General features: G+C 41.9%; 1 protein-coding gene across 1 annotated transcript in view; it reads left to right on the top strand.

Annotated features, from left to right (window-relative positions):
• The window catches only part of LOC136707220 (sushi, von Willebrand factor type A, EGF and pentraxin domain-containing protein 1-like), an 85,912-nt gene that overhangs the window by 60,302 nt on the left and 589 nt on the right, over window positions 1-25,021 (top strand). The window contains exons 4-11 of the mRNA XM_066681169.1: window positions 9,257-9,415; window positions 10,915-11,094; window positions 11,738-11,917; window positions 16,431-16,625; window positions 19,255-19,373; window positions 20,290-20,419; window positions 21,258-21,365; window positions 24,508-24,639. Of these exons, the coding sequence (XP_066537266.1) occupies window positions 9,257-9,415; window positions 10,915-11,094; window positions 11,738-11,917; window positions 16,431-16,625; window positions 19,255-19,373; window positions 20,290-20,419; window positions 21,258-21,365; window positions 24,508-24,639 (1,203 nt within the window). The remainder of the gene's footprint in view (window positions 1-9,256; window positions 9,416-10,914; window positions 11,095-11,737; window positions 11,918-16,430; window positions 16,626-19,254; window positions 19,374-20,289; window positions 20,420-21,257; window positions 21,366-24,507; window positions 24,640-25,021) is intronic.

The raw sequence follows: 25,021 nt of genomic DNA, 5'->3' as shown, positions 1-25,021 counted from the left end.
GTTTCAACAATGCTAACGTACATCACAGGCACAGGCTAGTGTTATATTTGTTGTTCACAGGAGTATGTTTACATGTGCACTGTCATTTTCCAGTGTATTGCCTTGGAAAGTTCTGTCTTTTTGTGACAGAATAAAAGGTACATTTTGCATCTCTAGGCGATTGCTCACTTTGCCTGTGAAGACGTGTTAGTGTCTCAGACTCTACACTAGGACTGACCACTAACATGATTGACCAGGTCTCTGTGGCTGTGAGTAATGCTGTGTTCTGTAACTGCTTTACGTCTATTTGCTTTTATGGCTCAGCTCTTCTCATGCGAGGCTTTAGTGAAGTGTATGTCTGCTTTACAAGAATGACATAGCGTGATGTTTACTCCTCTTCTAGGGTAAAAGAGAGGATGTGGAGAAGCTCAGTGGATGTTGGATAGGCCCTGGCTCTGTGGTTAAATTCTACATTTAGACTGAGGCTTACAGGGGGGTTTCATTCTTCAGTTCTCCTCTAATCCTCAATCTTTAGGCACATACTCTCAAGCACCTTTCAGCATCACCAGTATTTGTGGAAAAAAAAAAGTCTCCAAGGACAAGCTCTTACCATGGAACGTTTTTTAAATAAGAAACCTCAAGGTCCTGGGTTCAATCCTCACCTCAGGTCAGTGTCTGTGAGGAGTTGTTTACGCTTGTTTCCTCTGGATTCTCCGCTTTCTTCCCACAATCTAAAACACATGGTATGTGTACTGGCTGTGCCCACAGGTGTGAGTGTGTGATGCCACGCCCTGTCCTGGGTGTGTTCCTGCTTTGCACCCCATGACTTTTGGGTAGCCTCCAGACAACACAGTGAACCTGATCAAGATTAAGCGGTTATGAATGAATACGTTTTAAACCTTCTTTGCTGCTCCCCAGTCTCTTTTCGTGCTGGAAACCAGTCTGATGCCTTTACAAATCCCCAGTGTCTGTAAATTAGTAAAAAGACTGGCTCTGTCCGGTGCTCTAGTTTTTCTCTTTCCCTCTCTGCTCATGGCAGAGTGATCTGGAATATTTTTAGACAACAAAGAGAACTCCAAACGTTCAAAAGCATGAACCAAAATGAAGATTGGTCAATGCAGGCTCCATAGGTATGTAACATTGATTTACTTTTGCAGTTTCAGATCATTTAACGTGGAAATGTCTCCAGATTTGGGAGACGGCTAACTGCGCGACCAAAAGTGCTACGAAACGAAACAACTTGAGTTACGATTGAGTTTCTGTGGTAATTCAAACTGTGAATAAAAACGTACACACAAGCTAAACTTCATCCACGTACAAACAACAGTCATTTTTTTCTCCCCTCAAACATGCCGTTCCATCTGAAATGATGCTTAGCCTCAGAATGTAAACAACCAGAGAGAACTGCACTTAGCTACAATTTGTCACGTCACGTCATTTAGCACATGGCTCTGTTTAATCTTCCTGTCTCTGCCCTAGTCCCGCCTTAGCTCCGCCCTCTCATCAGAGTCTCGTTTGTAGTCCTGCACTCTCGTTATTGTCCCCAGGTGTTCCTTGTCAGTGTTCTGTGTATATATATAGTCCCGTTGTTTGTGTTCCCTTGTCGGTGTAGATGTGTTTCTTTGTCAGTTGTCTTACACATTACCACCAGTTCACAGTTGTTATGTTCCTGTCCTAGCTATGTTCTACTAAGTTCTAGTTTGTATTCTTGACACCATGCTTGTGTTTGTTTTCTGTTTGTTATTGGTTTAGTTTAATTAAATATTCCTTGCATGTACCTCCGCATCTTGACACAATTCACATGTAAAATCCAATCTGCAAATATATATTAGTTCATACACAAAATGGACAGCCGTTCCTCAGACAAAAGCTTCCTCAGAGGCATTCAACCAGATCTGAGGCCATTCACATATATCTGTCCTAAATTCTACTCATAAATCAGCCCTGATAATGTTGTTAAACAATAATGCCATTACTAGGGGAATTCCTACCTAGCTCTGTGTTCTGATTTGGGAGTGAATTTGACAGATTAGATAAGGACATCTGTTATGTTTACTGGGGTCTTAATAGTCCAACACTAAGTACACTGCTGCAATAGCAGTGATAGAATGGAAGCTTTTAAACAAATTGAGGCAGTAAAACTGCAGTGGACATGCTACAGTTATGCTTTATAATAGGCATTGAATGTGTAACCTAGGGTGACCAGATCTGAGATGGTGAAAAAGAGGACACGAGCTTTGCCTGACGTAAACAAGGACTGCTGACGTGCAGACTGACCAATTAAATGTTTACAGAGAAGGTTATCGACCAATAACGGTAGCTCTACAGTCAGACCGTCCAATCAGAAGATTCTAGGCTACTTCACCACGCCCCCTTCTCACTCAAGCGAACCAATCGGAGTAGGGGAGGGCGGGACTAGTTTGTGAATGAAACGCTTCTCGAAGTTCTATGTAAGCTCTAGAAAAACAAAATCTTTTTTAAGTCTAAAAAAGAGGACATGTCCGGGTAAAAGAGGACGTCTGGTCACCCTAGTAAACCTGAAGGCACTACCAAAGTGAATTGAGGGGAATAGCTGTAACAATAAACATACAGATAGGTTTCTCCAATTCTTTCACTTTGCTGCATGAGAAATTATTATATTAAAGGAATGGAATTAAACCTGGTGTTACCTGCAGCTTCTAAGGGTCAAATACAATCCAGAGTGAAATGCTTATTGTTAGTTGTGATTAGTGTGATGGGTGAATGGCAGTGAGGCCTGCTGTTATTTTGCTGGTGTCAGCAAATCTGCTGCTGTGTGGGTGTGTGTCTGGTCAGTGCAGATGTAAGACGTTGCTCTTCTGGATCCATTTTGCTAGTTTCCTCTGCTTTCGCATTCCCCTGCTCGGTCTCGTCTTTGTTTGGAGAAGCAGGTTATTCCCCACGCTGTACGGAAAAGCACAGACTGGAGCACGGCTTTCTAATCTGGAATGAATGTGGGGTTTAGTGTGTTATGTCTCGTAAACTGGGTCTGTGAGCATGTGTCAAATGAAGAATCTCTGGGAGATCCATATCCAGACCCTGAAAGCAGAACAGAATAACATATTTCTAGCTAGGCACCGGTGTACATTTCCACTGATGTTGGAGACACATGTCTGCCTCACACTTACTTTTCATGTAGCCACAGCTAGCTAAAGGTTGTGGAAAATTTTACAGCTCAAAAGACGTAATGGTGATTCTCTTACTGTTCAAAAAGAGACATGCCATATATAAATATTTATATAAAACTCCTTATATACAGCATCCGATTTTTAGTTCTATATTAGCATTAGCATAATTAGCTCTGCAAATCTGGTGTGAGAGCTCCACTAAAACTCAGGACATACGGTGAAATTCCTGGGCTTTTTTTTGTCTCAGGAAATGAAATGAAGAAAATGTCTCCTTTTGTTTTTCTTTGCTATGTTTTTACATTATTCATGCCAGTTCATTTCCATGGTTACACTACACTACGTTTCTAGAGGGAAATCCAGAAAAGGCCTCACAGAAACTACATGTCAGTTTTGTTTACGTCAGGTTTTTATTCGTTAGTTATACTGTGTTCTGCTTGTGTCTGTGTGGGTTTATTTCAGGTGATCTTCCCACAGTCCAAAAAGACATGTTAGTAGCTGAGTTGACTGATAAGTGACTGTCACAATGTCCAGGGTGTGTTCCTGCATTGTGCCCAGTGATTGCCATTGGGTAGGCTACAGACCCACCATTAAACTGATCAGAATGAAGCAGTTGCAGAAGATAACAACAATTGTAAATGGGTAATTTTAAGGAAATGGCAAATATAAAATTGTCCAGTTTTTTTCGCTGTGGTATGAAGGGTCTAGACCTTGTATCTGAGGAGAAGGAATAAGCGCTATACATTTTTAATTGTAGCGTGGACACATTGTTGAGCAGGTGACACTTAAAAATTATGCCAAAGATTTACAATTACAAAAAAAGGTTTCGTTCCAACAGCAGCAGCGTTCAAGATGAACCTTTCTCTAAGTTCATGGCATTACAACCGAACAGACGTCCTGCACTAATCACATCCTCCATCTTTCTCCATCCACTGGGTATTTTAGTCCCTCTGCGTTGCTCGGGGTCAGCTCCTTTCTCTCAGTTGTGGGTTTCCTGGAGGAAGCGAGGGCTTGAAGCTCATTACTTCAGAGTTATGTGATGCAGCTGGCCAGCAGTGCTCGAGATTGCAATTAGCACTACTCTTAGTTTTAAGACCTGCTCTGGAACCTGTTTCCTCTGCTGAATTCACAAGCGTGTCCATTCAAGTAGAATGGACATCTGCAGTCAGATCATATGAATCTGGAGCTTCTTATTTTCTGACCCTAAACATTTTGGGATTGACACAAACTGGTCTTCGGTAAAAGAGATCCTCAGCTGAACTCTGCCTGGATGCTGTAGTTTGTCATTATTACTGACGGCACAGGCCAAGGGCTCCTGCTGAGACTGAAAGGAAGCCTCAAGCCTAAAAAATTGAAAGAATTAAAGAGGAGGAAATAAGTAAATCCCTGTAAAAATAAATTTGGATACATTTTTAGCATTGTATGCTGGTAATATAATTTCACATACCGCTTTATAGATCACTGAAAATTCCTCAGTTAAAGACATTCAGATGTCAGCTCACCGCTCACTTGGTCAACTTCACCTAATAGTCCTTGCAGTTGTACCAATTTCATCATAGCGCCCCTAAATACAAAACAGTTCACAGTCAGAGACTGATCACATTTAATTTTATTTTCAACAATTCAAGACCAAAAAATACAGTGAACCTCATATAAACTGTACTTAAATTTTAAAGCAGAAAAACAAAGGCCTAATCAAAGGCCCAATACAATTCCCTCATTTTTGAATGTCACCTTGCTTCTTGAAACTGAGTTACAGTGTGTAGTGCTTCACATCTTCCCCTACAGAATGGGACAACCCTTCAAGAGCCCGATACATCAGTCTGCAGTGCATTTACATTTACATTTATGCATTTGGCAGACGCTTTTATCCACAGCAACTTACAAAAGAGGATTTAACATTCAAACTACAGCACGATTTATACAAAATACCTTACATTAAGTGCAATATTCCAGGAAGTAATAAGTGCATTAAAGAAAGACATTCAGTGAAAAAGATACTCTCAGAAGAGCTGGGTTTTCAATGATTTCTTGAATGCGGAGAGGGTTTCTGTTGCTCTGATGGTGCTGGGAAGCTCGTTCCACCAGCGTGGTACCAGAGATGAGAATAGCCTCGACTGACCTGTACGGGGGGTTGGTCGTGTTAGTTGGCGCTCCTTTGAGGAACGGAGAGAGCGGGCGCTAACGTATGGTTTTAAGAGTCTATTGAGGAAGATGGGAGCAGAACCAGTGAATACTCTGAAGGCCATCATTAGTGATTTAAATTTGATGTGAGCAGCTAAGGGTAGCCAATGCAGCTCAGCTAATAGGGGCGTGACTTGTGCTCTTTTAGGCGTGCTGCAGCATTCTGGATCATCTGTAGCAGTCTCACAGCACAGACCTGTCAGGGGGGCGTTGCAATTGTCTAGACGAGAGATTACTAACGTCTGAACAAGGAGCTTTCTTGCATGTTGAGTTAGGTATGGCCTAATCTTCCTTATGTTGAATAGGGAGAAGCGGCACGATGGAGCTACAGCAGTAACGTGATCTGCGAAGGTCAGCTGGTCATCAACCATGACACCCAGGTTTCTTACAGCCTTGGTGGGAGCCACTGATAGGGACTCTAGCTTGATGCTGATGTTGTGGAGAATAGCTTGCTTGGCTGGGAGGACCAGCAGTTCAGTTTTGTATAAAAAGTGATATCAGTGATATCAGAGTAGCGATATAACTGCTGTATGTTAGTTAAATAGAGCGTATCATATGTCTTCAGAAGAGTTCAACAATCATCGTTCACTCCGAGCTCTTCTGAGATATGAAGCTGAATACAGCTTCTGTTCCAGGAGCTTTTTGTTAATCTTCTACGCGCACCATAAATGTTACAGTTGCTTCTGGCACTTTAAGGTGGAACTCTTTATGTAGAAGCTAACTACGGAGACACATAACATTTCTGTTCATCTAAAATAATGCAGTGGGCATCATTTGTTTGGGGTGTGGCCCTGATAATAAAGGGTAATGTAAACTTAGTTAAGACACCCTACCCCCAGTGACAATAGAGGGGTAAAGCTAAGTGGTTGGAGCAAGGGGGTAAATTGAGACTGACTTAAAGAGGGTTTTTTTTTTATGTGTAACTCCATAGCACCCCCTACTGGAGCAGTCCCTAAATGTGAGTGAGTATGTGACAAATAGTGCCCCCTGTGGTGATATTTATAACTAATTGCTAAGCGAATAAACGTGTGACATAATAGTGAGTGAATCTATGCAGTGTTTTTATCCTCACACTCTTTCACACACTATATCACTGAAGTTGTCAGAGATATAGAGCAAACTTCCTCCTTCTAGCTCTTCATCAGATTCTTTTGTGAACTTTTTCCCTTGGTTTTACTTTTCTCTCGTGTTTTATAGAGTAATCCATCATCCCTCTTTCTTTCTGCTCGCTCTTTCCTGCCCCACCTTTCTCCATCTGTCTGCTTTTAGTTTACATACAGACACTTTTCTCATTGCCTGTCTCTCCCTTTGGCTGTATATCTGTCTGTCTGTCTCTTTCTGTCTGTCAGTCATGAACTTTTCCATCTGTCTCTTTTTCATGTGTCAGACTCGACCATCTGTTTCTCCTCTTCCCACTTTGTCCTGTTGTGTCCCTTTATTGGCGCTCCCTCTCTCTCTCACTCCCATAGTGTCTGCCGTGATCGTTTAATTTTACTACGTTATATTGTCCTCCCTCTATTTAACAGTTTATATCTTGTCATTCAATCTTTTCTCTCTCTCTTTCTCTATCTATCTTCCTGCTTCCCTCTACTCCTTGCTTCTCAGTCTGGCATTTTTACTTCTATCTTCTTTTCAACTTCTACTTACTTCTACTTGTTGTCATGATGTTGTTGTGGTGCCATGAGCTCTCTTATAGGGAGCATTGTAGTCTCCCATAATTCTCCCCATCATGGCCCTATATCGTTGTTTGCTGTTGTTGGTGTTCTTGTGTTTTGTAGTTTAGTGTAGCCCCAGTAAACAAGGGCCGTCCCTGGACGTTCAAAATAGGTCTAAAAGTAGTCTGTCCATCAAGGGCATATTTTAAACGTCAATGGACGTCCAAAATCCATCTTAATTAGTTAAAGTGGTGACCAATCGAAAACATCAGTGGACGTCCAAAACGCGTTTTATACAAGTAATTTATTTCGGGACCAAATAATAACATCAACGGACGTCTAAAATACGTCTAATAGTCGTCTTTTCAATGTCTGTGTTTGGACGTCTTTTCAACTTTCATTTTCAACCTTAAGAGAACGTTGATTACGTTCATTACTTTATTTCAACGTTGAATCAACGGTTAAATATTTACTGGGGTAGGTTGTTTTGCATTGTTTTGTGTGAGACAAGAGTTTTGGAAATCCACCGTCCTTTGAACCTTTCATCTTAATCCCACCCCCCACCCCCTCATGTTTTGAGACAGAAGGTATAGGCTTTCCTCTGTAGTAGCAGATTCAGTAAAGAGCATTAATTATTACTGTTTAGTTCACCTATTTTCTTAAAAAAAAAAACAAGTCACACTACAAAAAATGAAATCTGAGCAAGTAAAATTTACTTAAATCCAGTCTAAATATCTAGTATTATTCATTTAGAAATTGTTGTAAGAATGTAATAAAAGTATTTTTTATCAATACAAGACAATGCACCAATACACACAGCGAGACTGGTGAAAGATTGGTTTGATGAACATGAAAGTGAAGTTGAACATCTCCCATGGCCTGCACAGTCACCAGATCTAAATATTATTGAGCCACTTTGGGGTGTTTTGGAGGAGCGAGTCAGGAAACGTTTTCCTCCACCAGCATCACGTAGAGACCTGGCCACTATCCTGCAAGAAGAATGGCTTCAAATCCCTCTGACCACTGTGCAGGACTTGTGTATGTCATTCCCGAGACCAACTGACGCTGTATCGGCCGCAAAAGGAGGCCCTACACCGCACTAATACATTACTGTGGTCTAAAACCAGGTGTTTCACTTTCATTGTCCAACCCCTGTGTGTTCTCTGTTTCACAAGTGCATAGTATATCTACATTTCCAAAAACTTTTGAACAGGAGGAAGTCAAAGAACCTGGATGGAGGACCAAAGCAAGAAAACCTTTACCTTTAACACCCTACACCTTATGTAACAAAACAAATCATGGCTGCCCAAGTTGCCACTGGAGCTATCGTCTGACCGTAGTAGAGTCATTGAGGTGCAGAGTCTACAGTCTTTTTGATGTTGGCTGGTTTCTCTGAAGCTGTCATGCGGCCAGATGAGGTGCAGCTAAATGTGTTTGGCCCAAACCGTTTAGTTGGAGAGCAAGTGTTTGTTAGCACAGCGTTACATACACCCCAGCAACAACCGGCCTGTGCCAGAGCAATAATAAGAGAGAGAGAAGAGCTGAGATTTTCAAGCGATGCAGGAAAACACCTTCATTAGATCTCAAACTGGATGGCCTTAAGTCTGAGACAAGGTCCAAGCAAGGTTTCCTGCTCTTCGATAGGGCCATAGTGTCTTGCCAGATGCTACAGCAGGGCCATTGATTGTGGCTGTCTGTTTTTTTTGACCCCACTTAAGAGAAATGCCTTTGATATTTGCACACAAACAGATGTGAGGTCAGTTTGACAAAGAGGGAGAACATTCTTGGTCATGTATCCAGCAATTTGTTCTTTTAAAAAAAACAAAAGTGAACCTCCTTTGATGCATCACATTTGCATAACCTCATTAAATTTCAGGAATTTCAGTCATTAAACTGCGGTTTCCAAATGATACAGTGTGTCTGATGGTAGATGCTTTAAAAGTTGCAGTAGCACTGCATCGGAATTCATGTCTGAACGCTCAATGTGTGTGTGCTCACTGTCCCTGGTCTCACTGGTCAAATATGGAGTCTAAATTTCATTGTACTGCTGTTCAGTGATGATTAAAAGTATGTAAACATAAGATATGTACTGGTCCCCATCAGTATGAACACTATAATATAAGAGAGCAGTACTTTGTTTGACTTTTGCAGTGCCATTTTCAATCATGTTTTGCACTGTTAATTACTAAGTTAAAAGAGGTTCAGTGATTTTGAGTCACAAAGTGCAAATGTACTCTGTTATTCATATTAAATACCACAAAAATCATATCGCTGTCTCTCTCTCTCTATCTGTAGCTTGCCCTCCCGGAACCTATAAGCCTGAGGCCGTGCCGGGTGGCGTAGGAACATGCTTGCCGTGTCCTGACCCTCATCACACATCCAGACCAGGGAGCACTGCACTTAGTGACTGTGTGTGTGAGGATGGATACACACTGAACAACAACACCTGCCAAGGTACATACTTACAGATGTTTAACCTTTTATATGATTATTTTTCATGTAGAGACACAGCTGCTTGCAGCTACCATGTGCCTACACTCACTGGGTATTTTAACAAGTCCAATAATTAAAATTAAATAAAATGAAAATTAGATTTGAAGTTAATTTAAAATCTATAAAAAGACCCAAACCCAAAATCTGCTAGGTACACATCAGTTAACTCTGAATTGACTAGGGCTTGCCCCCCAGGAAGCTCTGGTTTATTCGTGTACATTCTGTGCCCTTAGAGGTACAGTGTATGCATGAGTAAGCGAACAACTCAGTGAGCTGAGCCATGCTGGGAACCAAAGTACAGTCTTAATGGCCCCAAGTATTTGGGCATTTAGATATTGGTTCGTTGGGTAGTTTTTCCATTTTCAATTTTGGGATTCTGATATTTCTTTATATATATATATATATGTGGCTGTCGATAAATGCAACGCTTCACTCCACCCATATTCAGGCTCATCAACATAAAAGTCTTTGTGCAAGTGAAGCCGGCTAAAACAAAACACTTACAGTGAAGAGAGGTGATGCCACAGTTCATTTTGTCAGCTTTGTGCCTGAAATTAGAGCTCAAACTGGAGAGAGGGATATTAAAGCAGGGGTCGGAAGCAGATTTTGCTAACGACAACAACATACACCACCCCACTCCCAAATATTCAAACATTCATAGAACACCGTGGCCAAAACTTTGAAGCCCTAAAAATGGTATTCGGGACAGCCCTAGAACCGAAACATTTACACTAATCAGTTTAAAGTCTAAGTCCAGCATGGTAATGTGCTAGTGTTGTTGTCACACAGCTCCAGGGTCCTGGGGTTGTTGGTTCAGTCCTGTCCCTGTCTGTGAGGAGTGGTGTGTTCTCCCTGTGTCTGTGTGGGTTTCCTTCAGGTGCCCCGGTTTCCTCGAGTAGTGCAAAAACACACTATTCAAAAAGTATCTGTAGCTGCATGTGACCCAGTGAGACTGACTGGTGGAGAAATACCCCACCACTAACCACTGAAGAGTTAAAGGGAAACATGCACAATCACGTGTATTAATAATAAAAGATGAACAAACAATAGTCTTTAACTATACAACAGTAGCCACCAACAGACACTTTATTAGATTCTCTCTTGTGGTAAAATTCTGTTGCTCATTTCTGAACACACTTGACATCGTTCATTAAGGATCTGCTTTGAAGTAGATTTGCTATATTGTTGTATTGTTGTGTATTTTCTCCCTTACATTTCTCTCTCTCTCTCTCTCTCTCTCTCTCTCTCTCTCTCTCTCTCTCTCTCTCTCTCTCTCTCTCTCTTTCTCACTCTCTCTCTCTCTCTCTCTCTCTCTTTCTCTCTCTTTCTCACTCTCTCTCTCTCACTGTCTCTCTCTTTTTCACTCTCTCTCTCTCACTGTCTCTCTCTCTTCTCTCTCTCTCTCTCTCTCTCTCTCTCTCTCTCTCTCTCTCTCTCTCTCTCTCTCTCTCTCTCCGTAGCTGTGATGTGTGAGGTACTTTCTCCTCCAGAGAAGGGTTTCTTTATCCAGAATGTGTGTAATAATCAGTATAACTCAGCGTGCGGAGTGCGATGTGAGCCAGGCTATGAGCTGCAGGGCATCAATATCAGACTGTGCCAGGCCGATGGCACCTGGTCTGGAGCTCCACCCATCTGCACAGGTCAGAATAAACACACACACACACTCACTCTCTCAGATGTGTGTATGATATGTCGCAAGCCTCATTCATTTTAGGGACACAATGTAGAGTGGAATTTGACAGTGTTTCTGCACTTGTTTATTGAGCTATGAAGAGGAAATATTAAAGAGAATGTAGACCATCGTGTGGCTGTACTTCGAAGGGATGGTAAGGTTAAATGTGTTTGATATAATGGCAGAATAAAAGAAGAGTGTGAGCAGCTCTTATAGACTGTGTGTGTGTGTGTGTGTGTGTGTGTGTGTGTGTGTGTGTGTGTGTGCATGCATGCCTTTGTGCATGTGTAAACCTGATCTGTACCTGCATTGGCTGTTGCACTTAATGCACACACACACACACACACACACACACACAATGTTCTGATAGTCCAGAGTACATTTAAATATCAGAGTGTATTTAAATATCAGTTTCAAAATATTTGTCAAATTAAAACTATTGTATAATTTTGACACATTTTAAAGCGATTGTCATCATCATGTTTATGTGTTTGTTGTTGTTAATACTGAATTGTAACACTCAGAACATTTTTATCATTTTTCAGTATAAGATTTTGATGATATTTGTTGTTTTTGATTTGGTTTTTTATTAATCCATGTTTTCTCTGCAGTGCGATCATGTCCAGTGCTGTCTCCTCCTCATCATGGTGAACTGAACTGCAGTGAGGTCAGCTCCCCCAACAGACTGGAGTGTGAAGTGCGGTGTCATCAGGGCTTCAGAATCGAAGGCAGAGCGAAACTCACCTGCCTGTCAAACTCTCAGTGGAGCGGCCCTCCACCTCGGTGTGTGGGTAAGCTAACAGGTGTTTGTGTGTGTGTGTGCGTGTATGTGTGTGTTTTTCTTTGTGTAAGATTTTGGTGAAAATTTAAATATAAGCAATGTGTAGCCTAGGGGTGGGCGATATGAACCAAAAATAATGATTCCTACCTGGAATCATTGGGTGCAAGGCGGGAATACACCCTGGAGGGGGCGCCAGTCCTTCACAGGGCAACACAGACACACACATTCACTCACACCGACGGACACTTTTGAGTCGCCAATCCATCTACCAACGTGTGTTTTTGGACTGTGGGAGGAAACCGGAGCACCCGGAGGAAACCCACGCAGACACAGGGAGAACACACCACACTCCTCACAGACAGTCACCCGGAGGAAACCCACGCAGACACAGGGAGAACACACCACACTCCTCACAGACAGTCACCCGGAGGAAACCCACGCAGACAAAGGGAGAACACACCACACTCCTCACAGACAGTCACCCGGAGCCCTGGAGGTGTGTGACTGCGACCCTTACCTGCTGCGCCACCGTGCCGCCCTACACTGATTAATACTTTTATCAATTTCGAGAACACACTATTGCAACAAAACACACATATATATATAACATAGTTCATTGTACATCTGATATTTTGTAACCAAATCACTTCAAATCACCACACGACTGAACTCCCCTTTTTTAACCCTCCTTTTTCCCTCCCTTCACCTCAGAGCCACTTTCCACCATACATCACTGTGCCTAAATGGGTCATGTAAAGAACGCATGGGTAACTGCAAGACATCATTATGTAAACAAGTCAAAATATCACGATATTGAGGTTTTTTTATTGTTTAATTATCGTGAACGATACAATATGGCACAGCCCTAGTTTAGCCTGAATTGTCATTATCTCTTGATTTGTGAAATGGAATAGACGCTTTCTTTCTGGAGAATCACATTCTATTGATCCAGACACACCAAGCTGCTGCTAAAGAACAAGCTCCAATCCAAGATAGATTCATGAGTTGAATGGAAGGCACCACAGAGTTCAGCTAACACTGTTAAACATGCAAAAGAGAAATGTGTGTGTTTACGTTTTTCGTGATACCAAATAAGGCTGTATCAATATGGCTGTTGTGGGCCAGTGCCAGTATCTAATATCTTTCAGGTGCAAATTTGCCAACTGCACTGTGATGGACTGGTGCCCTCTTCAGGGCGTCTTCCTGCCTTGCTCCTACTGCCACAGCCCTGATCAGGATTAAGCAGTTACAGAAAATGAACAAAAAACCCATACATAGAGTTTGGGGTTAGATTTAGCTGGATTAGCCTTGTGGAAAAATGTAAGGTTCTTCAAGACAAGTGTAGTAACGTGTAATACAGCACACACATTCACACAGTTTCCATCAACCTGTGTCCCCTCACAGCAAATAAAACCATGTGGTATTAATACTGTGAGTGTAAACATGTAACACTCGTCACTACTCTTAGTGTTCATTTAATATTAAACTATACCAAGGACTGTTTGCTTTACTACATTTTCTAACGCTGCAAACGCTGATTCAACATGGTCAATCAGTCTAACAGGAAAAGACAGGACCAGACTACTGCCAAAGGTGTGACTCAAGAACTATTCACCACAGGCACTCAACGACAGCAACTTGTGGCTGACAGTTGGCTTGGTGTCTCACAGGCCTCTGGGAATTATTACTGTAAGCTCTGTTGGCCGAATTAAATAAGTGAAGGATGAGTATTACTAATGAGTAAATTTGAGTAAGGATTTTAACAGTGTGTGTGTGTGTGTGTGTGTGTGTGTGTGTGTGTGTCTTTCTCTCTCTCTATATTCTCTTTCCACCATTTTCTTTCTTTACTGACACACACACACACACTTTCAGAAACACTCATACAGACATACACACACTTAATTTTGTGGTTAAACATGTGCAGCAGATTAGCCTGGAGCCACAGTACAGAGCATATACAGTATACACACTCGGACACACACAAACAAACACTTATGCTGATGTATGACATTACTCCAGAGAGATATATATCAGTATTCTCACACAGAAGCAGTCTGTGGCTGCCCCATGCTCTTCCTCCCATGACTCATGGACTGTTCTGAAGTTAAGCTTCAGACGTCTGCTGAACCAGCCAAACCTTGCCTTCTGCTCTTAATCTCTTTTCATATCTCTCTTTCTCACTCTCACTCACTCTCTCTGTCTCTCTCTCTCCCTCTCTCTTTCTCTCTCTCTCTCTCTCCCTCTCTCTTTCTTTCTCTCTCTTTCTCTTTCTTTATTCCTCTCTCTCTCTCTCTCTCTCTCTTTATTTGTTCCTCTCTCTCTTTCTTTCTCTCTCTCTCTTTCTTTCTCTCTTTCTCTCTCTCTTTCTTTCTCTCTCTCTCTCTCTCTCTCTCTCTCTCTTTGTCTCTCTTTCTCTTTCTTTATTCCCCTCACTCTCTCTCTCTTGCTCTCTCTCTCTGTATCATATTTCATTTTTTACGTGTGAGTTTGCTAGTGATTAACTGATGGTTCTTCACCCTCTCTGTTTATTTCTGCTGTTTCTTGTCTCAGTATTAATAGCTGTAGTTAGTGTTAGTGATGATGCTACTACTCATATTTTTGCCTCCATTTACTGTGTTCTTGCCCTGCTCTCTCTTTTAAAGAGTTATGTTTTTCCCTTTATGTTCCTCTCTCTCTCTCTCTCTCTCTCTCTCTCTCTCTCTCTCGTTCAGTTTGTTTGTGTGTCTGTCTGACTGTACCTTGGCAGATGTCTGTGTCCCACTAATGGTCACTGCTGTGGTCTCTACTGTTTGCTCTTCTATTTCTGGGTTCCCTGTGTCTCACTTAAGTTTCAACAGCTGTGTTTCAGTGCTGAGTTCAGTGCTCATGTTTGTGCTGCTGTTTACTTCTTTCTGTCTGTTCGCTAAAGACAAACCACTATAGAGAGACCCAAAGAGTTTTAGTTCTGAGTGAAGGCTTCTCGCTGGGCTTCGTGCGTTTGTGTGTGTGTGTGTGTGTGTGTGTGTGTGTGAGAGAGAGAGAGAGAGAGAGAGAGAGAGAGAGAGAGAGAGAGAGAGAGAGAGAGAGACTTTTTGTTTTTGTACGTATTCAGGACAAACATGGTCCTGGCGTCATTAGTTTTATAACTAATGAGCTGTTTTAAGACTGAAACCAGCTGAATCAAGTGAAATCAGGAGTACTTCTGCATGAAAACTAAACAGTGGCCTTGTTTGAATAACCTCAGTATACTACATACGAGCCATATTATTTTTGTATTAAAATACATGTGTATATAGGTGAGGCTTATTTTAATAGATTTAAAAAAGAAAGAATTTTTTAAATTAACATCAATTTGTTAAAATCATGGGTTTCTCCCAAACTACAAATGTTCTGATCTCTTACTTATTCTACAAACTGTTGGGAAAGCAGCATGTTTGAAGCTGCTAAATAACAACAGCTAAGTAGCTCGACAGCTCAGACAATATTTTGTCCAGTTTGGAGTCCTGTGCTAATAGATACATGTGCAATATTGATCTTTAAATTGTTTTATTTTTTAATAATTATTTACATCACAATTAATTGAGAACATATATGTTTTGAGGGCGGCACGGTGTCGCAGTCACAAAGCTCCAGGGACCTGTAGGTTGTGGGTTTGATTTGTGTCTGTGTGACTGTCTGTGAGGAGTGTGGTGTGTTCTCTCTGTGTCTGCATGAGTTTCCTCCGGGTGACTGTCTGTGAGGAGTGTGGTGTGTTCTCTCTGTGTCTGCATGAGTTTCCTCCGGGTGACTGTCTGTGAGGAGTGTAGTGTATTCTCTCTGTGTCTGCGTGGGTTTCCTCTGGGTGACTGTCTGTGAGGAGTGTGGTGTGTTCTCCCTGTGTCTGCGTGGGTTTCCTCCGGGTGCTCCGGTTTCCTCCCACAATCCAAAAACACACGTTGGTAGGTGGATTGGCGACTCAAAAGTGTCTGTAGGTGTGAGTGTGTGAGTGAATGTGTGTGTGTGAGTGTCTGTGTTGCCCTGTGAAGGACTAGCGCCCCCTCCAGGGTGTGTTCCTGCCTTGGGCCCAATGATTCCAGGTAGGCTCTGGACCCACCGCCACCCTGAACTGGATAAGCGGTTACAGATAATGAATGAATGATTGAATGAGATATATGTTTTGATCATTACAAGCCTATGTAAATATAATGATGCATATGGGACATAATATGACGGCAGTTCTAGAATATAAAAAACACATTTCTCTCTCTGTGTGTGTTCTCAGAAAACATGCAAGTATGCAGAATTGCCATATTTCTGCATTACTATTAGTCACTGTAAAAGCATTTCTCTCTCTCTCTCTCTCTCTCTCTCTCTCTCTCTCTCTTTCTCTTTCTCTCTCTCTCTCTCTCTCTCTCTCTCTCTCTCTCTCTCTCTCTCTCTCTCTCTGTCCAGTTAGCAGCTAGTGCGTTTCTTGTGTTCATTGTCTGGTGTATGCACATGGTGTATAGTTCCTAGGTGACATGCTGCTGTTGTGTACTCAGACTTTGTCTTCTTTTCTCTCTTAGAGGTGCGATGCCCCCCCATTGTGTCCCCCAAGAACATGCGTGTGTCTCCCCCAGCGTGTGGAGACAGAGCGATGCGGGCTGGAGCCACCTGTAGGCTCATCTGTCGCCGTGGTTACCACCTCCAGGGTAATACCGAGGCACGATGTTTGCTCTCTGGGGTCTGGAGCAGTAATTTGCACAAATCTACCTGTACAGGTAACAGAACTGTTTGGATGTTTGTGGATGTTTGTGTGCATGTGCTGCATGCCAAGGTGTATATATCTTGAACGTATACTTGAATGCATATCTGTGTGTGTGGGGGGGTTTGTGTGTGTGTGTGTGTGGGTGTACACAGGTGTATGCTCTATGTGTATGTACATGAAAATAAATACACTGTGCATGTGTGTGCATTCCTCTCTTTGATCCTGCTCTTTAAAAGCTGCATGTGTTATGTTTGCTGGAGCAGGTGGTCTGCTTTTACTGCTGTGACACCCAGGTGAACTTGCCCTTTAATGCCTAACAGACTCAGTGGAAATTCATCAAACACAGTTCGTGCAAAACTAAAGGATTCCAGCATCATCCAGCATGCACAGTCCTGCGTAAAAGCTGGCAGAATCTGAGCCATAGATCTGTAACTAATGAAAAGAGAACCAAATTGTTCAGCTTTTTATTAGTAAGAAAATCTATCCACCTGAGTGCCCCATAACAGTCTACAGCACAGTGGGGTGAAGATGCGTTAAAGTTAATATAAGACTGGTGTTAGTGGAAGGTTAATATAAGGGGTTAAGCCTGTAAGTTAGGGTTAATGTTAAGATTAGAGTGAGATTATGGTTAGGATTAGAGTAAGTCCCCACAAAAAGAATAGAAGTGTTTATGTCCTCTGAAACATTAAAGAAACCATGAAGTGTGTGTGTGTGTCTGCACCTCTATGATTGTGACGGTGTCTGTTCCTGTGTTGGCATGTGTGACTATCAGTGACTATCTGTGTGTGCCAGTGTTTGTGTATCTTTATCTCTCTTTGTGTTCATGTCTATTAGAGCATTATTAAGGGAATTAAAGCAGTAAGTGTCTGATTCTGAACAATATCAAAGTTAATTTATTGTATGGTATGTAAAGACAAACACAGACTGCTTGAGTGGATCCATATGCTTTTCTCAGGCTGCTCCACAGATGCTTACACTATGTACCATGTGTCATAATTGGTAACACACAACCTATTTTTATTTTTGCTTTCATTTCATTACTGGGTATTTGCAGAGTAAACGGTGGCCTTATCAGCTTCCGCAGAGGAGTACACATGAAGAGCTAGTTCATGGACTGGAAGTTATAGACTGTAACAACGTATTCATTGATGCAGCCATGATTTCATTATTCATTGTTTCAATGATCTGTTAGACAAATGAATTTACTGTAGGTCATTTAATACAATTAGCTGATATACATAGCTAACAAGGTGGCACGGTGGTGCAGCAGGTAGGTGGCACAGTCACACAGCTCCGGGACCTGGAGGTTGTGGGTTCGATTCCCGCTCCGGGTGATTGTCTGTGAGGAGTGTGGTGTGTTCTCTCTGTGTCTGCGTGGGTCTCCTCCGGGTGACTGTCTGTGAGGAGTGTGGTGTGTTCTCTCTGTGTCTGCGTGGGTTTCCTTTGGGTGCTCCGGTTTCCTCCCACAGTCCAAAAAAAAAAATCTACCACAGTTGGTAGGTTGATTGGCGACTCAAAAGTGACCATAGGTGTGAATGTGTGAGTGAATGTGTGAGTGTGTGTTGCCCTGTGAAGGACTGGCACCCCCTCCAGGGTGTATTCCCGCCTTGCGCCCAATGTTTCCAGGTAGGCTCTGGACCTGGTTTGATGAAGACTGGTTTGATGAACATGAAAGTGAAGTTGAACATCTCCCATGGCCTGCACAGTCACCAGATCTAAATATTATTGAGCCACTTTGGGGTGTTGTGGAGGAGCAAGTCAGGAAACGTTTTCCTCCACCAGCATCACGTAGAGACCTGGCCACTATCCTGCAAGAAGAATGGCTTCAAATCCCTCTGACCACTGTGCAGGACTTGTGTATGTCATTCCCAAGACCAACTGACGCTGTATCGGCCGCAAAAGGAGGCCCTACACCACACTAATACATTACTGTGGTCTAAAACCAGGGGTTTCACTTTCATTGTCCAACCCCTGTACAATGGCTTGACCTGCGTAACCCAAAAATATTATCCCTGATGCTCTCACTCTCTCATGGACTCCTCCAGCTGTAGTCAGGCATTGCTTATGTGGTTAGGGACTTTGAAGCAGCGGCATATGTTGAACAATGCAAAAGTTGCGATGATGGGAATAAGGAAACATAATTACATCCTAAGAAAAGTCGACTCTCATCCACGTTTGAAGAATCTTTATCGTGCCTTTGAAATAGGATGGTGCTAATGCCATAGTTTTTGGTATCATTTGTTGAAATTAAACATTCTATGGAACAATGTAAATTAAAAACTATTACTATGTGAACAACAGCTGCCTGATCCCAAGTCAGCTCCCTCAAATTTGTGGACTTTGGCCCAGTCAGTATATGAGTAGATCTAAACTATATACGTATCAGATATGGCATAAGATCAGAGTATGCATAGATCAATTATCCGTTAGGTAATGGGCCGAAGCTCATTCAGATCACTAATTAGTAACAGAATGGTGTCATGCGTTTGATGTCATCTGTTACCCACAGTCACCCTTTAATGATAACGCAGAGCTTATGTGACTCCTGTCATGCTTCGTATTTTTTGTATCTTTTTATTATCTCTTTTGTTAATTAGCTTTTTAGATGGTGTCACTGATGTGATGTATTGTGTTACTCATAGACGCAGAGCCTCCATGGATTCAGTGCCCGGGAAACATTATTACAGAGACTGACGAGCATCAGGGGTCATCTAACGTCACCCTGACCGCACCAGTACTGGGAGACAATTCAGGAGATGAGGTCAGTTTTACTTTCCTGCTTTTGTCCTTTGTTTTTCATTCTCTGCATTATTTATTTATTTATTTATAATTCATTTTTTGCTTGTTAGCAACAAATATCAAACAAAACAGCCCCATTATTTTATACATTGGTTTCTTCCAAGTAGGGCCTTTACAATATACACAGGTTTCTATCTTGTGTCAGTGTTGGGCACAATCTTCTACTGTTAAACACTGATTAAAAATGGTCTCAGTTGGTTCAGTTGCTGAAGTGGTGCTGGTCTGAAGTGAGCAGTGGTTCTTTTACAGTCTGATTTAACATGGATATTTTCAGAATACTATAAATTGTGAACTGGCCTATGACTAAGTGATGAATAAGCGGTCGTATGTTCAGATAATTTTGTGGTCCACCACAGAATTAAGATGAGAATATTTGTACATCTGAATATGTCCCCGTACAGCAGTAATGCCTAATTGGAAACATGGCAAGCTGGAGTCGAACATCGCCTGATAATTCCCCTGCTTAGGTCCTGAACCTCAAATATTGTCCTAATATTCCATCTAGCTCTACAGCCTTCTACAAAACACCAAACCCAACCAATCACCCCATAACACAGCCTTCTAGCAAAAGATAGAGTCATTATCATATTTCCTTCATTCATTTTTACACAGTGGCTTGGTATTGTGGACCTTCACTGCTGGACCTCCACATCAAACAACGTATATTTACGTTGGTGACCAGCTAAATTATGTTAAATTTACCGTACCACTGACGCAGATACGTTATATTTATGCATTAATTAATTAATTAATTATATTTCAGTCGGGGAAAAAAAAACAAAATTCTACTAACATTTTCCAGGATCAGGTTTAAAGATGGATCTAAAGAACTCCCACTGATTTACCTGCATTGTTGATCTCAAAAAACACTTTTTCAGGTCATTGTTCAAGTCACACCCGTACTAAACCCAGCCCAGCCTTTCCCTATCGGCACAGAGCTCGTCACCTACACGGCAACAGACCGCGCTGGAAACAGGGCCAACTGCTCCTTTACTGTCACAGTCATTGGTGAGTCCCTGTTCATTTAAAATACACATATGTCAGGGCTTCATGGCGGTGCTACAAGTAGTCTTGTTGCCACACAGCTCCGGGGTCCTGGGATTGTGTGTTCAGTCAACACCTTAGGTGAGTTTGAAGTGTTTGGTGTGTTCTCCCTGTGTCTGTGTGGTTTCCTCAGGGTTTTCCTGGGTTCCTCCCAGAGCCCAAAACCTCATTTAGGTGGATTGTCTGTGTGAAACTGTGTGGTGTGTGTGGTATCCTTGCGGCCAGTTGTCTAGTGCAACCATGAACAGAACGATGCTGTTACAGAGTATGAATGAATGCAAATATTTAGCCCACTTTTCATAAAAAGACAATGCTTACATATGGTGCTTTTCCACTGAATGGTACAGTAGCTACAGTAGAGATCGTATTCGTTTTCAGCTAACTCACAACGGCAGCTCAAAGCTTCTTGGATTGGTGGCCCACAAAAGAATCCAGCGAAAGCTGAATGGTGCAACACTGAACAATAAAGCTCTATGGATCAGACAGTAACACTTAATGTTCCTGCCACTGATGTAGTTTCCAAGGCTCTAGTGGTTCCGATCTGGTGGTTTTCGATGTCCTGCTAGCTCCCACCACCAGGTCCCAAAAAGTGAGTAGAACTGAGTAAAGTCAAATAGAATAGGTACCAGTAGTAATTTCCTAATAAACCCCCAAAAACTGTTGTTGCTACTGAAATAAATAAAAAAATAGTCCGGGTTTTGAAGGGTTAAATGTCTACTGAGATGATCTGCACCACCACCATTTATCCTCCTACAACTATGGAATGTTCATTGTATGTCTAACAACATTTCTTTTTCTTTAGATACGGAGCCTCCGTTGATTGACAGGTGCCGCTCTCCGCCCACTGTCAAGGCCACAGACACCGAGACGCCGGTCTACTGGGAAGAGCCACAGTTCTCAGACAATTCAGGTACACACCCATTGAGGGAGGGGGAGTGAGAAAAACATAAGGAGGAAAAAAAAAAGCAAGAAAGAGAGGGAAAAGAATATGGGGAGACGGATGGAGTTAGTGAATAAGGGCACATTTTCTTCCCATGTCAGCTTTCGAGGATTGTCCAGGAAAAATGTCATCCATACTGGAAAGGTCTGGATTTTGAATACGAAGGCGTGAGAACCTAATCTGTGGAGATAGCGAGGTGGAGCCATTGCCACGGACTCAGCACGAGAAGCACCTTTTCCAGCGTGTGCTAGATACATCACCGCAGTCATGGTCCATCTTATTTACTGCGCACTCGGTGATAGGTACTCTCAGAGGAATCATAGGTATTTAGAGGCTCCACTCAGAAAATGTTTTCCTACATAGAGCACATATTGGAAGGGATTTTAAGTTTAAGTGTGGATAATAAAGAATAAGACGGAATCACCTGGTCAGCACATATTGGTAGCTAGCCACCAAGTTGCTAGCCACTAGCTTAGCTGCTTTTGTGTATGGATTTATACTCCAGATTTTCACTAGCGAAGTAAAAACAAACAGTGAAGCCAAGTATTATTTTGAAAGTCTTGAGGGAATCCCCTAAAATACCCTGTATGCTGGAGCCGATTATAATGTAAAACTGAAATATAGAACGAGACACTATTACATAAACACCAAATGAAAAGCAAGCTCTCTGTGGAGCTTTAAATGAAGTGGAGTTGAAGGGCCCTTGTGAATCATGGTAATGACCCGCAAGTATCCCAACACACACACATTTCACCGAAATGGCCTGTTGTGGCTACTCCGAGGCGCCTAGCCGACGTCACACTAACGTTTACCTGACGTCAGCTTGTGGAGGTTTTCCGAGCCCACACCCTGACTCTGGACTAATTTTAGTTGAGACGGGGAGGGAACCGATCTTTCCAACAGCCGCGGCAGCCAGACGTTTGTCAGACAGTTTGGAATGGACCTGGAACTTCTCTGTGCACTGTGGAAAAGATTGCTTGCATATGTGTGTGTGCGCGTGAGCTTGTATGTCTGTGCACGTGTGGCATGTGTGTGTATGTGTGTGTGCGCCCCTACATGTGGGTTAATATACATGTACATGTAAGTGTGTGCCCTCTGCGTCTACATTACTCTTTATTATGTTTAGTAACTACCCACAGCGCAGCACCCGTATGCTCTTATTATTACCCACCACAGCACGAGCACTGGCACTGAACGTCATTCTCCATTCAACATACTTATTTCATTTTAGGGCTAACCACTTACATAAATATATTTATGGCTTTGTATGGAGTCCTTTGTAAGTGCATTTTTAGGTTAAAGATGTGTCTGTTGCGTTTTAATTCACAAATAAAAATAGCAAGTTCCCTTTTATATCCTTTAAAAATTGGATTTTATATTAAATTACTATTAAAACTTGTTTGAAACTATTTCAAAGATTAATTATTTTAAAATAATCACACTTTCCGTTTTCCTGCTTAACGACCACTGATTGTTGACCAGATGTTTTTTGGTGTTTTCAACAAATCTGTGGACAATCTCCTGTGACTGCTTTAGTCAAAGAGCTTTTATACACTGACCTCTATATCTCCTCAAGTATCACCAAAGCCTTTTGTTCATGAATCACACACTTCTCCATTTTATCAGCTCCATTTTCCAAATAGGTTCACAATATATTTCCACAGTTGCAGACTGTAGTCCATCTGTTGCTATGCATACATTATTAGCCCCAATTCACTCATTATTTTCAGCACTGTGACCATGAATATTCAGCCACTAGTGTCCTGTGGGCAGTGTCCTCTTACCACACATTCTGTGACAAGGTGGACTAGTAAATCTGGTTGGTGTCTAATAGAGAGAACAGTGTGTGAACACTGGCTTTTAAAAAAATCCAGCCGCACTACCCGGTCTCGTCCACTTGCAACACTTTGACACACCACCACCACCACATCAGTGTGACTGCAGGGCTGCAGAGTGATTCAGCATGTGCTACAGTTTGTGCTCTGTGGTGGTGCTGACCATTGAAAAACAAATGAAAAGGGAGCTAGCAAAAGTACGCAGAGCAACAGATGAACTACAGTCTAATCATAGATGTAATAAGTGCTCGTTTACGATAATTGGAGCTGATAAAATGGACGTGTCTCGAACATTAGAGTGTGTGACTTGTTTTTGATCAGGCAGTGTGTATTCAAGAATGAGAGGAAGCTTAGGTTTACTCTTTATTTGATATTTATTCCACTAGAGCAGTGGTTCTCAAACTGTGGTAAACATACAACTAGTGGTACATGAAGCAGCAAGTGGTACAACAATTGACCTTGAAAAATGTGATACTATGCGTTGATTAAATTCATTTGTGTGGAAAAAAAATACAACGTGGGGGCAGTGTTCCTCTGCTTTTTCTCCAGTGAGGTAAAGTGATAGCGAATTTTTTGAGAAATCCATGCAAAGAAAGCCCAGTTTCAGTTGTTCACTGGACGTAAGCAAAGGCTAGAGACAGACATGAGCAATTTGGATTGTATTATAAAAAGGGCACAACAAGCAAAACAAGCTGAGATCAAGCACTAGAACTACTCTGGAGCCCAGAAGGACTAAACCCAGAGGCAGAAATAGAGAAAAACGAAGTGAGAATTCTGTACACTTGAAGACAAAGTAGAAGAGAACACTAGGTTTAACACAGCGCCGTCCCTCCTTCACCTTATGCTACAAACGCAGAGAGCCGCAGTGAGCACCTGTTTTCACCTGTAGCCTTTTAAACCACAAAACTGATATTAAACTGACCTCTTCTCATGCTTATTGCCCATAAATTTTATATGTTCTCATAAATGTATAATTGTGTTTAAAACATTCAGTTTAGGCCTATAATTATTTGTTTTCTTATGCACATTTCAAGTAACAAAAACATGCAAAAATTCAAGCAAGATTTTGCCTTATGCCCCGGGAACAGAGTGAGAACCAGGTGCGCACATGTTTCTGTGGTAAAAATGGTACTTGATAATGAGTGGTATTTGGTCTAAAAAGTTTGAGAACCATTGCATTAGACATGACCATGGAGGCAGTATATATTTTTTTTGTGTTGTATTGTTTCACAACTCTCTTATTTATTGTTTATAAATGTAGTCTTCTCATTGTTAAGGAGCTCACTTGAATATCTCCAGCACACACATCTCTGGAGATCCATTTCCTGTTGGCGAGACGTCTGTGTACTACACAGCCACAGACCCCTCAGGCAACAACCGCACCTGTGAGCTTATTATTACAGTGCAAGGTGAGCATCTCAGTGTGAGAATAGCTTTGACTGTTGTTTTTATGTCATTTGTCAAGCCATTTTAGACTCAGTCTTACACACTACAGGGTGGGCCATTTATATGGATACACATTAATGAAATGGGAATGGTTGGTGATATTAACTTCCTGTTTGTGGCACATTAGTAGCACCTGAAACTACGGATACTGGAAGCTTGTGCTAGCATTTCTTCTGCGGTGTTGTTATCAGTGTGTGAAGAGTGGGAGAAGAGGGTTGCATTGAATATATTTTATGTGGTCATTTAAGTGGTCAGAAACTTGTAAATAACTCATGAAAGAATAAAGTTACATTAAAACCAAGCACACCATGTTTTTTCTTGAGAAATTCCCAATAAGTTTGATGT

Source organism: Hoplias malabaricus, chromosome 9, assembly GCF_029633855.1.
Source record: "Hoplias malabaricus isolate fHopMal1 chromosome 9, fHopMal1.hap1, whole genome shotgun sequence".
Taxonomy (NCBI): Eukaryota; Metazoa; Chordata; class Actinopteri; order Characiformes; family Erythrinidae; genus Hoplias; species Hoplias malabaricus.
This window is presented reverse-complemented; position numbering and strand designations above follow the sequence as displayed.